The sequence below is a fragment of the Haliotis rubra genome, unplaced genomic scaffold, assembly GCF_003918875.1.
Source record: "Haliotis rubra isolate DU_JTF1 unplaced genomic scaffold, ASM391887v1 Scf399, whole genome shotgun sequence".
Classification (NCBI taxonomy): domain Eukaryota; kingdom Metazoa; phylum Mollusca; class Gastropoda; order Lepetellida; family Haliotidae; genus Haliotis; species Haliotis rubra.
This window is the reverse complement of record NW_025767078.1, coordinates 983,354-999,087: the sequence shown is the minus strand read 5'-3', so window position 1 is coordinate 999,087 and position 15,734 is coordinate 983,354. Positions and strand designations below refer to the sequence as shown.

The following is a 15,734-nucleotide window of genomic DNA, read 5'->3' as shown; positions in this document are numbered from 1 at the left end:
TCAATCATCTTGCACATGAGGCAACGAGTTAATCTCATCAATTCATGACACGGTGGTATCAACGCATGTTCAACAAAGTAGTATATAATAAAAATGAGTATAAAATGGCTAAGTTTCAACTCCGCCTCTGCAGCGACAACTACTGTCAGCGGTGTACATGGGATTACAGTTACATGTGTATTTAGCAATGGGAACAGTCCCTATGCACCTTCAGACTACCATATAAGTGAGCATGCTTTAAGCCCTCACCCTCTACACAGTCTATACCCATCCACCCGGATTTACATCCGTGCACACATGATCCTGTCACGTGGTCACATGGCGAGTTCCCTGCACAGTTCCTGTCAGTACATCGCTTGCTGCAGTTTTGTCCATAGGTCCGTGAGGAACATTCTGTAAAAGACCAGCATTGATATACCTTTTGTCATGAATTACACAGTAACACAGGTTAGGGAATTACACAAGCCAAAGGTATTTTGGAGTGGCCCTTGTGATAATAAAGCATGTTACAGGAAGACGTTTAGGCCCAGCTTAAGTGGAGATTCTGAAACAATGTTACACATTGGTATAGGTAACAAGACAGCCGTGTGCAAATATGCAACTGTCAAGCATATCTTGATTCAGCGATTTGTAGGTTTTATGATCATACCCTGTGTACAGTCCACTTTTGTCCATCCAGGGAGACACCCGGTGACACACGACCCAGTCCGCCGGTCACATGACGATGTATCAGTAGCACAGTTCCTGTTGCCACACTTGTCGTTACAGTTGAGTCCGTAATGGTCTTGATCGCACTCTGTAAACGAAAGGCAACGTAATATCTTACGATTTCAGTATGGTTTCAATCATCTTGCACATGAGGCAACGAGTTAATCTCATCAATTCATGACACGGTGGTATCAACGCATGTTCAACAAAGTAGTATATAATAAAAATGAGTATAAAATGGCTAGGTTTCAACTCTGCCTCTGTCAGCAGTGTACATGGGATTACAGTAAGCTGTGTATTCAGCAATGGGTCATTTTGCACCTTCAGACTACCATATAAGTGAGTATGGTTTAAACCCTTACCCTCCACACAGTCTGTACCCATCCACCCTACTTTACATCCGGGCACACATGATCCTGTCACATGATCACATGGTGAGTTTCCTGCACAGTTCCTGTCAGTACATCGCTTGCTGCAGTTTTGTCCATAGGTCCCATTAGAACATTCTGTAAGAATACAGCCAATACTGGGCACATGTAAAACCCAAACCCAAACACATATTAACACGAGACTTGTCACTGTTCCTGTTACGTGTTTATATGGACGAACTAGCCAGTATGCACATGTACTACTTTCATAAACCATAATATTGACCAGCTTTGATGTACTTTTTGTCATGAATTACACAGTAACACGGGCCAGGGAATTACTCAAGCAGAAGGTATTTTGGAAGAAAGTGGTCCTTAGGTCGATAAAGCATGTTACAGTAAGATGTTAAGGCCCAGCTCAATGCCAAGATCACCTATCTACCTAATGTTTCAAAAGTGGGTTTCACCGATGTTACTGCATGCGACAGATTTTTGCCACATCAGTGTCACATCGGTTCGTGCAGTCGTCACAAAACCAAGGATGATCAGAAGATACCCTTCCAGTCACTAAAAGGAGGCTGGCAGGCTATTATAAGTATTTTGGAAGGCTAAAATCGTCAAGTGACTGACGGGTCATCTGGCGGGAATCGGCCGGTCAACTCCTGATACCCGGACTGTATCCTTCCGATGTAAACCAAATCGTTCGGTTCCCGAACAGGCGCCGGTCGATGTCTGGATTAATATCGTCCGGTTCCCGCTCGCTAGAAAAGGCACCAGCTCAGTGCCCGGTCACTCAAAGTTGGTGTTCGACTGCAAGTTATGTCTCACAATCCACATTTCAGTAGACATGAAGGCATCTAGAAGTGCAAATGGCGCTGTTGCGAATTCGAAAAATTGGGAGACAAATTTTTGTCGATGGGAAATGCAGGTTAATAAAATAAAGTTAAATTTTGTTTTTGCACGAGTTGACCGTTATGATGTATGTGTATGATGTCTAATTGGCGAATTTCTTAACAAAACTTTAGACCAAAACGCAGCTGTTCACATGCACGATATTTGCACATGCTTTTCAGTAATTTGATAAATGATCCTCGTGCAATTCATCTGCATAAGGTTTGCAGTTGGTTCCCCCAAGTTAATGGAGAAATTCATCTTCAATGTAACCATATATATACTGATCCCCAAAAGAAACGCGACTTTCAAAACCAAATGCAAGATTTTGTTCTTACAAGGTGTTGTTTTATTAGGATTGTACCGTTTTGTTAACATGTTTTTCAATCCAAATTGACAGTTATTACTAACATCTGTGTGTGTTTTCTGATGATATAGCATATCGACCTAACGTACCTAAAAAGACAGATTTGGTAAAAGGTCCCGCATGACATTCGTGAAAATAGAATGCACGTGCAGATCGTGACAACCCTACCAATGAATGCAAGTCCCAAACTCGCCTGAAATCATTCTTGTGTTGACACAATCGCCATACCACGACTTACGAGAGATGAGAGGAACCAAGCCTTGAGACGATTGCCAGTTGACCAGGCTGCACGGAGGGTAGCCAATCATTTCAATATTCATGTCAGGACAATCTACCGACCGCAGGAGCGGTATCAGATCACTAACAGCATCCAAGACCTGCAATAACATCACAACCTCAAGACCGACAGATTGTGCGCAACCATCTGCAGGATCGCTTCGCCAGAGCCACGAAAACAACTCGCCAGAGCATTACCATTAGTGCCGATACAGTGGGTCGACATTTGCGCGAAAGAAACATCTGCTGTCACAGACCGACTGTAATGGGCAACTCAGCATCGAAATTGTCGTTATCGACAATGGAGAACTGTGCTTGTTTCTGATGAAAGCCGATATTGTGTTTCGACAGCCAATGGCAGGCAGAGTGAGAGTATGGCGAAGGCATGGGGAATGGTTTTCCAAGGCGTGTATTGTTGAAAGAGACTCACGGGGTGGTCCAAGCATCATGGTGTGGGGTGCAATCTGTCTGAACCAGAGAGTTGGCCCCGTGGGTTTCCAGAATCACGGTTCAGGATGAAGAAATGGCGCGACAGCTGCTCGCTATATTGACCAAGTCATAAGACCCCAAGTTGAACTACATTTTGTACGTCACAGAAATCATATCTTCCATCAAGACAACGCTCGTGCCCACACTGCCAGAGCAACACTGGACTTCCTAAGACAACATGGCATCCAAACCCTACAAAGGCCTGTACTCAGTCCGGATTTAAGTCCAATAGAACACCTTTTGGGACGAGATTCAAAGAAGACTGAATGACCTCCAACCAAGGCCGATATCTCCGGCTGGACTCGATCAGGCATTTCGCACAGTACGGACCCAAGTGCCTATGGCCTTCATCAACCGGCAAATTCATTCCATGTACAGACGACGCAACGCCGTCATCGATGCCCATGGAGGCTAACACGATACTGACTTTGAGATATCTTAGTGGTGCCATTTTTGGTGAATTTGTTTGTGTGAACTCTAAATGTGATTCCCGAAAATGTGTTAACCATGATAGTTGTCAAGTTTGAACGCAATCCTCCGTTTTGATTTAGGAGATAAACGTACTGTGTTTGGAAATTAGATGAATGTTAGACCGAATTGATAGTCTCTAAATTTCATTTGAAGCCGAACGCGTTCGTATTTTTTTTAACATTGCAACATAAAAAATATTCTGTCCAAAGAGAACAAACTACTGTTTATTCAATGCAAAAATGTAACACCTAAGAGCTTGGTTTTTATAATCATAACTCCACACGACCGAAACCAGCCTATTGTTTTGTGTCCCGTGTTACTGTACCCCCCTGGCCACACTATAATGGAATCGTCTGACCTACATATTTTCTTGGAAGTAGACAGTTACGCAACAGTTTGAAATGGCGGACGAGCCAGTGTTTACATTTTGCGACAGGTTGAAATTCGAAGTGACAGTGGAAAAGACTTGACTGACTGTCGAACCTGAACCCTGCAGAATCGAAGAATACATCTTTTACTGATGGACCTATGACCTGTAACTCATCAAAGACTGTGAATTTTTATGACAGGCGAGTGTCGATCATGATTTCACGTACGTGCCTCCACCCCGGCATGCGACGAAAGAGTGACAGACAGTGCTGCTTTGTGTACATGCGACTAATTTGGGATTCCTTGGAACATTGTTCTCATCATTTGGGACTGGATTGTGGCCAAGCTTTTCAAAGTGTACGAATATAGCACTGACAGCCTTGCGGGGAAGGTGGCAGAGAGCGGAATTCTCGTTTGACATTTTGAACGATGCAACGGGACATGATGGAGTATGAGTGGCCAATATTTTGTGTTTCGCCTGACCGTTATCGTGCAAATTTCTCATTCTAAACGGAAACAAATATACCAATAAACAGGTAGGTAAATGTTAACGAACGTTTTGCCGCACAAATAGGGATAGATAGGGATGTATTTTTACAAGGTTTTCTGATTTATATGTTAGGTATTGTTTGTTTATGTTTGGGGCTGTGTATTGTAATTGAGTTTGAATATTTTTATAATAGAAGGTAATAATTATGATAGTGAGGTTCCCTAATAATTGTGGAGGAAAAATCGTATAATTGTATTTTTCGAGTTTTAATAAATGTTTCATCAGCATTTCCATCACGTCTGTTGTGTTGATATTAGTCATGATGGTGGCCAAGCTGAAGTAGTGCGACAGTGTTGTATACGTGCGCAGTGAAGCGCCGTGAAATCAGACGCATTTTCAATCCAAATTGATACCGTCTGATTTTATTGATTGACCAATCAAATTCGAGCATTTCACGTAGCCATGGTAGAATGTTAATTAGAGCGAATTAAAGTGTGTGGTTTAAGAAACCTCTATCGGTGGGCGTTTCCTTTGCAGTTCAGTATATAAGATATAGTGAGTGCTTTAAGTGAGTCTAAACTTTTGATGGGTAGTGTAAGCAACATAAAGTTACATAATATACATAAACCTGTTAAATCAAGCCTTAAATGTCCAGGTTAGGAACACACGTGGGTTAGCCTAAAACAGTGTCATGCTTTGTTTTGTTTGTTGTTTTTTTGTGGGGTTTTTTGTGGGTTTTATTTGTGTGGTGTGTGTGTGTTACTGTTACATGTGAACAGTATCCTCATGTTTGGGGGTTTTGAATGAGTAGGGATTTCGGTTGTTGTCTGTTCTCCTTCTTTTCTATTCTTAAAAACTTGAACCTATTAATCTTTTTGTTTCTTACTTAAACATGTGCCATTACACGAGTGTGTGTAATGTCTGTTTGTCGCAACTAAAGCCAAAGAAAATGTATTTTATGAAAAAACAAATAATTCAGTAACTTGGGGAATGTTTCTGGGTGGTAAATCTGTGAAATTAGTAGGAAATCTTTCATGTTTTAGCTTGAACCGACGACAACGACGAAGACGCCAAAAAGCACAAGGAGCAACACTGCGGTGATAAAAAGAGTAAAGAAAAGTTGTGCACAAGGATAAACAAATCCTTTGTTATGTCTACAACAGTTGTTTCAAGATATTGTTATCAAAAGTAAATGACAAACAATTATCATCTTGGGAGAATTTACGGATCATTTGAAAGAGGGCTGTTGTCATAGATTTGGTTTGTAAAGGTGAATAAAGACAAACCAATCCGCCCATACCATAGATCTCCACTTCACAGATATTTAGAAGGTCTGTCCAGTGTGTGATGGTGAAGTATCGTCCCCTTCCATCACAGATGACATCGTACACAGAGTTGCCTTTTATAGTGTTGCTGGGGAAGGTGTAGCAAGGTACGCCAGATGTGGAGCTGCTGGAGTTACTCAGAGAGAGGACAGCGGATCGGATTAAGTCAACATCTGAAATAATTATCGATGTACGATTCTAGAAGGTGGAGCTGCATCAATAGGCAAATCATCATCATTACACATTTAGCATTATAGTTATTACCGAACATGTATGATTTTGAGAACAATTATGAAAAACGGACTAAATCGTGTTTTCGTCACACGATGCTTTTTATAACAAATTATTCACAGGGTAGTGTCCAGAGGTAACAGCACACAGCATGGTGAACACTGACATACGATTGCACAACGTTGTGAACGATTGACGTTGTTGATGTAGGAAACATCACTTTTTATAAGCGATTACAATTTAACTGTTCTAAGACATCGAATTTGATCCTGTAACGCCAGACTTGAACTTCTGAGGAGGTGTCTGTATGTACATTGTTACTGATTGTAAAACAGTGCTGTAATTGTATTACAGTGTTTCTATTCAGGTTCAGTGGAGGGTATAGGCATGGCAGTTACTATTATACTGAACACACATGATAAAACGTTTTTCTCGTGGTAAATATTTTACCACGATAAAAACGTTTTATTATTTGTGTTCCCCCAGGCTGAAATGACAAGAACACTTGGGAACTAATTCACAACGTCACAATCAAATAAATATATTTTGAGAATTTGATAATGTAATCTATGAAATTTCTCTCACAGAAGATAAAACTCTTGACTAGCGTTATGATAATATAAACGATGCTTAGTTAGATCATTGCATACATCTGACCATAACTATTTCAGCTTGATATCAGCCTACATATCACACCTTAAAAGCAAAAAGCTATCCATAAAGTCATATGCTTAATTATTTACTCATAAGCTTCTTGAATGTCAATAAAACAATTATCACCAACGAAAGTCGGTATCCGAGAGAAACTACCCCATTACTATTTACTAACCACTCATTAGCACAGTGGGCCGTTACGACATAAGATTTGGACAAGGGTTTTAACCCACATACGTCAGAGGAACAACCTGCCCTTTAGATCGGCCTGGTAAAGAAAAGTGGGTTTCTTAACATAAGAAAAACCCGGACTATTACGGAAGATGATAATACCCCTAAAATCGCTGAGCATCCTGTAAAGGATTAAAAATGAAATTTACAAAACATTGTAAATACATGAATTAGGTGGTAAATATATATGAGATCTATGACATATTAAATGCATACATGATAAAAGTGTGTGAATATACAGTTAGATATTGGAAATCCATGTCACCAATTCTCCAACGATGAATACAATCACCAACGACGACCGGCGGAGTTTGCCGAACGGCGACGGAAGATTGACAGTTGATGGAGAGGGAATGTTGCGGGCAGTAGATCGTGACTAGACTGGTCTTAAGACCCAGTGACAACGTATTCATTCCTCAATGAAAACATGTCAGATTCCGTAATGTTAATTCATAGAGTTTGCATATTCAACTGGTGGTATTATCAGTCAATTCTTTGATGACAGAACAGGGTAGCTACTTAAATCATGTTTTGTAAGCTTCACTTAATTAACAGTTTGCTAATGTAAATATGATATGTTGAAAAGGATACATACATCCATCCCGGTTGTATATCTTGACATCGTGTATCCTGTACTGCTGTCCCAGGTCCACTGTCCACACACTTGGAGGTTTAGAAGAGTGGTAGCAGGAGTTGTGGTTTACTTCCTGGTCCCAGTTCCCATCTACAGCTTTGTCTGCAGTCCAGCCAGACTTATAGATCCCAGAAGATGTAGCACGTTTCTTGTAGGCAATGTTTTCTGTTTGAAAAGATACATCACATGATCGAATGTTCACAAAAAGTACCCAACTACCAATAATGATAAATGTCACCCTAAAACAAGATGTATGTTCATTTTAATATATCCATAATGTTTTTTAAATGTAATTGTAATATTCAATTGTTCACAACTTAGTACACCTGACATATATTCAGTATCAGCAAAACCTTTGACAATGTGTTGAATACTGTTGATTTTTGAATGTTGTCTCCCCCGAGGCCGACCCGGCGTCCAAATGTCACCCATATGGCCATAACAACCCGACAGTTCCAAACATGATGTTATTTTAATATGTCCATTATCCTTATTCACTTTTTCAAATATCAACCACGCTATATCATGCAAATAAAACCTGTCTATAACCTTTGGTCGCATGGGTATAGGAGCAGTCGTTAAAGTTGTGTCGGTTCTTTGAAATCGTGAAAAGCAACAATGTACAAAAAGAAAATACACACCTGCTGCTTTGGTGTGATTTTCCACAGTAAATAATTTGAAACGTGTTTTGGTTGTGACTTATACGTCACAAATAGTATATATATGTTGCCAAAACACCATGTATAGCCTTTATGGTGCGGTGAGTGGAATATTTTGTTGAATCGCAAGTGCATGTATGATTGAGACTGAGATTGTCAGTGGAATACCTGTTGAAGGGTAAGTCTATCAACAGCGGAGTGATAATGTCGCAGATGTTATCACAGAAACTGTCAACATCGACTGAATCGTCCATGTTGGGCTAGGGATGTGAGGCGCTGGCAACGTTGCACTGGGTACGGTATCTGTGTTGTCATAGCAACATGTACACGATGGTATACTTGTAAATCACAATCAAAACACTTTTGGCCAGTTTAGAAGTAAAAATTCTTAGAGTACTGTTTCTAGTTTTATCCAAATATCGAAACACCATACCCTTTTGACAGCTTCCTCCATGTCCTCCAACCCAGCCTTTATCACAACCACCTCCACAAATTCCAGTTGTCTGGTTACAGGACTGTCCACAGTGGCAGCTGTAGCTACAAGAATCGCCAAACTTCCCTGCTGGACAGGACCCTGACAGGAGAAGTGTTAGTAGTTAAGATCACAATCAATTTGACGAATTATTTTCCAGCAGCTGTTTTTGGTAGGTAGGATTGCCAACCAAAGACTACTTACCTAAAGCAACATAACAGCAAGCGACCATACATTGCATATTGGAATGTACACGTAAAACACATGTTTTACTCTATGTCTCAAAGCTATGGGCTACATGTTCAAGTATTCCTATGACGCCAAGGACATTTGGGTTTCTGAACTGATTTAAAAGATGACAGTGCTAAAAAATAACCTTCGAGTTCGAGTTAGTGTCCCTATTGTTCAAAATCAGCATGAATTGTCGCAGGCGCTCAATGGAGTCGCGGTGGTGAGAATCGACGGCTGACTGCTGGTATGAGGAAGAGACTTGCAGATGTTATCAAGGGGTGGCGGGACTGGTTCTCGGGTACTTACGTAGTCGCTAGTGGTGATTTATAAAATCACAACAATCGCTATTAAGAACTATGTCAGATTCAGATTGGTGACGTATTCATCGTGACCATACTCTCCTACAATATTGATATTTATCTTTTCGTATATTCCTCTCAGGGTGCAAGTAAATTATTACCAAATTTCAGTTTTGTTTTTTGTCTCAGTCAGAGTAAACTGTCTTACGGTTACCACTTTGTGGTGTTTTTTGCTTATATATGTTACAGTTACCAGTGTAGTTTTGGTGGGGTTTTAGTGTTTTTGGTACTGATATAAATTGAAGTGGATGATGCTTGATTTATACTCATGTATATGTGAAACTTTATATGCAGTTTATATGTAGCCACACTGGGCTCATTCTCTTCCCACAGAGGTTACTCCTGTCATATCTTCCTACGTAACCTCTGTTCTAATACGGCCCTTTCATGGTGTGAGCGTTCAAGACTGGTGATTGGAGGCAACCAGATTTAGTTGTGCAATCAGCGACGTTGTTTCAAAAGTGATCATTCGCAAGGCCTCGGTAATTTCCGTATGCTTCGAGAAAACTAAACCTCTTCCCCTGCGCGATGCGCAAACGTTTCTTCTAGACAGAACTCAGTCATGTTATGGCGGATCAGTGGCGTCTCCATCGCCCTCGTTGACAACGGACAAGCTAGCCATTAAACGTCTTGTGTGTAACATCAACACAAGTCCCCGGCAGATGGGGGATATTTGTGGCCCCACATTTGCTTGTGTTAGTCAAGTTGAATCTAAGTCGATGTGACACGTGTTCTGATTGGATAGAAAGAAGGGAGATAATTCGTTTTGCAATCTTTTGCCGCTAGGGGATTTTACGAGAACCGGGAAATATGGCCGTATTAGAACAGAGGTTCGTAGGAAGATATGACAAGTAACCTCTGTGGGTAGAGAATGCACTGGGCTTTGATCTGAAAATGTAACATTGTCAAATATTGATTTTCTATGCTCCAAGAACCATTTTAAAGGTCGTTTTTACTATTCTGTGTTGTTGTTTGTTTGTTTTTTGGAGTGGTGAACAATAAGTATTTCTCCCTGCTCCCCATGTGTGCTCAATTCTATCTCCACTTTCAATATGTAAACTTTTCTTTTTATCTGTGATGATCTGGTTCCTTGATTGCATAATTCAGACATAATCTTTCCAACACTTTCTCGGTCGTCTCGTTTGCCATTTGGGAGATTATTTACGAAGGGAGACAGTTGACCCACAGGTGAGAATATTTCCCCTGCTCCAAACCCACGTGTCCTGGATTTTAAATAAAGGAATGTGGTGTGCCTACAAGAATCACGATACACAATTCAACTTATTTTACCTTAATTCAACTAATTTATAACGCCTAGTGCTATATAGGTGTGTCAGAGAGCGCAACATGTATGTTTCTGTTCCAAACGCAGTCTTATAGCATTTGTACAGATGTAACTTGATGCTTCCACTGTGTTTCGTGGAGAGTTGCATTGTTCTTTCCTGAGAAGTTTTAGTATCTCTCCGACTGATAACAAAGAGATACAGTTCTGATCGATGAGATGATTTAAGTTCACGTCATGCAAAATGCTCTGACGACATCGTTGACTGAATCCACAACGAAAGCTTTTTTCTTTCAAGGACCTTTGTTTCTTTAGCTTGTGCAATAACATTTTGAGGGTTTAACAGCAAATAAGTTGAACTTACAATGATCAAAACTGTAGTGAGGCTTTGATGTTTGTTCAAATCCAGGAAACAATTTTTGAGCTAACAAAAATGTAAATAATGCTACCAACTACTAGTTGTTAGAAATAAGTTGAATTAAGTCATGATTCCTGTATTTAGACCTTATTGTCATGAAATCAAGCAGAATGTGTTTAGTGTTTGTCTTGAGCAACGTAGCTGAAATTTTGTGTTTTCGAATACTTTTAATCCTTATTCATGAAAGTACCATTTTTTCCAGAAAAATATCTTTGACTTGTTTAATGATAAATTCTTACTTACATATGTAGTTCTTGACTAAATATACTAGGTGACAACGGTTATACCGAACTCAAAGAGACCACTATTTTATTTCGTTACAACCGTAACTAGTTAAACTCAAAACCAATTTCTGCATAGACATGTACGTCAGTTCGCGTTAAATATATACAAACGTTGTTTACCGTACACATCATACTTGCAAATCAATAAGGTTTTGATATGTCTCCAACACACGATGACATTCAACCAAACATGTCACCGACAGCCTTATTATTGATCATATTTATTCACCGTTTGCCGGAACCTCCACGTTCATAAATACGTACTGACAATGTTATATATTCATTTTATGACCAGATTCTTCCACGGTATCTCCTCAATATCTATTCAATAAGACTAGATAATAACCATGATGTGTTAAATAGAAGCGGCAAAACCCTTTCCACGTTCATGAGAAATCTCTGCCAAAGGCAGAGTCGATTGTACAATTGTGACAATAACATGAGCAGATATTTGTTTCAGCAGTATTACAGCTGTATGATGTTGGTGTTGTTTTTCGTTGGTTTTTAATTTGATTTTTTATTATTATTATGCTTTACAGATTAAAAATAGTATGCATCAGAGAGGGTTCGGGTGATCCTGGCAAAGTCAGGCTGGTAAGGCTCATCATTAGCTCAAGGCCCTTGCCCCCTCTACACGCAGTCCAGACAGCGAATGGGATTTCTCCCAGGAAACACTGCCTATTCGAACCCACCAAGATTTTTCCGGAGAATATGTAGACTCCCCAACACTGCAGCCTTCTGCATTACTCAGAGTGTAAGAAGGGCTGTGCTCCCAGTGGAGAACCCGGGCACTCTCCTGATCTGCGCCAAGAGTTCAGGAGGTACCAAACCAAGGGCACCGAGAACAATGGGGCGCCTGACGAGTGTTCACTTGGGATGCAAGCGAGACATTTCAAAGGCGAGGTCTGCATATTTAGAATGCTTTTCCTGAATCTTGCCAATTACGTTGCTGTCAAAAGGGACATAAAATTCAATGATATAAATAAATTCATTGGCTTTATCAAAAAGAACACGATCAGGAATTCTTCTCAGGCTGTATATGGGCCTATTCCACAGAAGTTTGAAAGCATCATTTTCCATGACGCCCTGTACATGTTCAGGGTCGTACCATGGATGGACCTCAGAGTAAAAGCCACAGGCATGGCAAAGACGATAGTTGAAACAACGAGCCATGTCATCATGTCGCTTAAGGTATGCTGTTTGTGCCAAGGAAGGGCATCCACTGACAAGGTGTTGGACAGTCTCTGTAAATTCATTGCACAATCGACATTTCATATTAATATTTTCTTTAAGAATCACATTTTGGCGATTGCGAGTGGGAAGCTACTGGTCTTGAGCAGCACAAAGAAAGCCCTCAGTTTCACATTTAAGACCAGCCGACTTCATCCAGGCGAAGGAGTCGGTGGGATTGCTGTTCTGTTCCACACACTGCATGTACACACGATGCAATGGTTTCTCAGAAAGCTTCTCCTCAAATGACCGACTCTGGGCAGACTCATTTTTATTATTCATACCATCATCCCTGCATGATGTTGCTTGTAAACAAATTGAGTCTGGACCGGACAATCCAGTGATTGTCACCGTGCTATAAGATGACAGAGCATGTGTCACTATGAGATAGCGATGATACCAGGTGTTCGCGAAAAGGTTCACCGGTCAAAAACATATGCAAAGTCTAGTCAGTTGTCCACCTGAAATAATTCGAGGACGTATGGTACAACTGAGATAACAGATTTTTTTTCGTCGAAACGCATTCAAAGGGGCGTACAAAGGAAAGTAAAAATGAAAAATATGTGAATGGATCACTGAAAATCAATGTTCACGAATTATTTATTCAAACTCGGCATTCTGCAAACCAACAACTAGCGTATAATAACAACAATGGAGACATTATAAAAAGTGATACTGTTTGTCATTTATGACGGGCAATGGCGAGTTTATATTCCATTGAAGGAATACTGATTATCTTTATCATTACTGTTTTATCAGCGATACCGGAGGAGGGATTGTAATGACACATTTTTTTTGCAGGGAAATCCGTATATTTTTAGCTGCAGTGCCTCAAATTGTCAGTTGAGGTAAACTCTCACATGTGGTGGGAGCAGTATGTTGAGTTTCCCTCAACGTTTATTAGTTTATTTACGCAAAGATTAAAAGATCTATATACCAACAAAACTGGCTTGAAAAACTTTCCTTTTCGACTAAATATGATTAATTTGTATATTTTAAACCATGAATTTATACTGAGTATTAATCTTTCATGTATCACGATAAAAAAATAGAGTAAGCTTAGCACGTTTTCGCTGCTCATCACATCATTTGTGGATTGAAAAAGGTAGATTTATGCAGATGATAAAAAAGAGAAGATAGATTATGTAAATCATGTAATATTAATGTCTTAGAAAATCAACACCATTGTTTGCTCGTATGTCCATTATATGATAAACTACATAGAAAGTACCTTAAAGAATTTTATTATGTCCATCCATCTATAGATCTATATATTGTATTCTTTATCAAACTGTAACAATCATGATATTACTTATAATGTTCCTATGATTATATGTCACACTATGAAACTCAGAAAAGAATAATCACAGAACATCGTCTGAACGTCATAATTGTATAGAACATATTACCAATATCATTTATAAAACTGTTCTTTATTATACTAATATATATTGTACTATAGACCTGAGGCTTTTCAGTATTAAATAAAGCTTGATTGTATGATTGATTGATTGATTGATATGTAGCTCTTAAATGAGAACACAGCAGGTTTCTCTCCATTTTTCCCAAATGACCAAATATAACGCTAACTCCTCACATAAATTTAGTGACACACAGAGGTCGACAAATGTTTGTGAACCACATTTTATGTCAATCTAATTGACGCTGATTATCACTGAGTTTATTATGTGTGTATGAACTAGAGTCTTCGGGCTATTGGCATGATGGAAGCTGGCGGAAGTCAGTAAAGTCAGATGACAGCTTGCAGGGGCCTGTATGTTCAATGTTTCTATGGACATCTGGAACAGGTACCAGCAAACCAAAATTGTTGATGATCGACCCCGTCCAGACCGTCCTTCGCCATCGAGAGTAGTACGGATTGGAAATCAGGCTCTTCCAAAGATCAGGCAAATAAAACTGATTCAAAATATCATCATGTTCAGAAATCGTCTTCATGCTTCATCACCTCTTTGGTTGAATTTTGAGTGACTGAGGAATGGGTCAGACTGCTTTAAAATCGAATTTAAAGCGGTATGCCTTTAGAATTGAATGAACAACAGATCCATTAACCTCACGTCGTTTTACCACCTTAACACTGACGTCCTTCAAGATTGTTGGCGATCATGACATCTACTGTCATTCTTCACAACCGGGTGTAGGTGGTTTTTCCAATTCGTTCATTACTATCATGCAACTATTACTACAATTTAATATCGATCACATTTTTGGAAATTTGGAAATTATTTCCGAGTATCAACAACATTTTAAAGAATCTATAATCATGACAGGTATTGAAAGGGTACGTAACAGATAATTTGAAAGGCAATATGAAGTTTGGCATCCCTAACCAAGTTTAAACAATTTACTTCAACACCGCGTCCTTACTATTATTCGTATTGCGTCACATAAATAATTATAATGCTGATGCGTCATAGCTGTATATAAAAAAAGCGCTTTCAGGGCTCTCTGTAATCCATATAAAGCTGGAAATACACACTGAGTTTCTATCGTCTATCCTTAACACACTTTCAATTTTGTTGAAGTCTTGTATTTTGTAACCCATGTAAGTACATTCCATTATTTCAATATATCAAAATTTTAATCGATAATGCATGGATAATTTTCATTAAATCGTTCCTACCGTAGAGCTTTGTCAGATCAGCTGACCGAAAATGGTTGTAAATATCAATGGAGGAAGAAAATAGGAACATTCTTTATAAATTTGTTCACTTAAAATAGTGACAGTGATGTTGTATAGAATACATATATACACAAACCATGGTAACAGAAAGATTGAATCAGTACAGAGGCAGTGGGGTAAACTCACCCAGTATAAACAGTATCCAACACTCTGTCACCACCGCCCACAGAAGCAGTGTCCTCACACCCGCCATGTTGGACAACAAGGAAGTGATATACACCGGGACTAGGTCGCATAACGCCTGCATCTAAACAGGTGCAAACCGTGTCACCCTCACACGGTATATTATCAAGTCAATTCATTGCCACACATAAATTGTTACGCCTACCAATAGGCGTGTTTTGCGAGTTATCCCAGGAGAGACGCCATTTGATCCAACTTAAAATGTTGTTATTTGTATGTACACGGTGAAGGCAATACTCATTTATTCTGCACGACATTGGTTGTAAATGCCGTACAAAACTACTTTAAGAAGTGTTTGCAAAAACTATTGTTTTCAATACTCATATAGATTAAAGAAAACGGAAATACAAATAGAATACATCACATTAAATCTGACATTTCTATACTGATAGGTTTAAGTCAGTTTTCTTT

General features: G+C 39.4%; 1 protein-coding gene across 1 annotated transcript in view; it reads right to left on the bottom strand.

Annotated features, from left to right (window-relative positions):
* Positions 1–15,401, bottom strand: part of LOC124287019 — a 30,203-nt gene extending 14,802 nt beyond the window's left edge. Inside the window, exons 1-7 of the mRNA XM_046723475.1 lie at positions 15,267–15,401; positions 8,597–8,737; positions 7,466–7,669; positions 5,730–5,927; positions 1,071–1,214; positions 650–796; positions 250–393 (exon numbers count right to left, since the gene is read on the bottom strand). Coding sequence (XP_046579431.1) covers positions 250–393; positions 650–796; positions 1,071–1,214; positions 5,730–5,927; positions 7,466–7,669; positions 8,597–8,737; positions 15,267–15,387 — 1,099 coding nt within the window. The 5' untranslated portion in view covers positions 15,388–15,401. The remainder of the gene's footprint in view (positions 1–249; positions 394–649; positions 797–1,070; positions 1,215–5,729; positions 5,928–7,465; positions 7,670–8,596; positions 8,738–15,266) is intronic.
* Between the last annotated feature and the right edge of the window lie 333 nt (positions 15,402–15,734).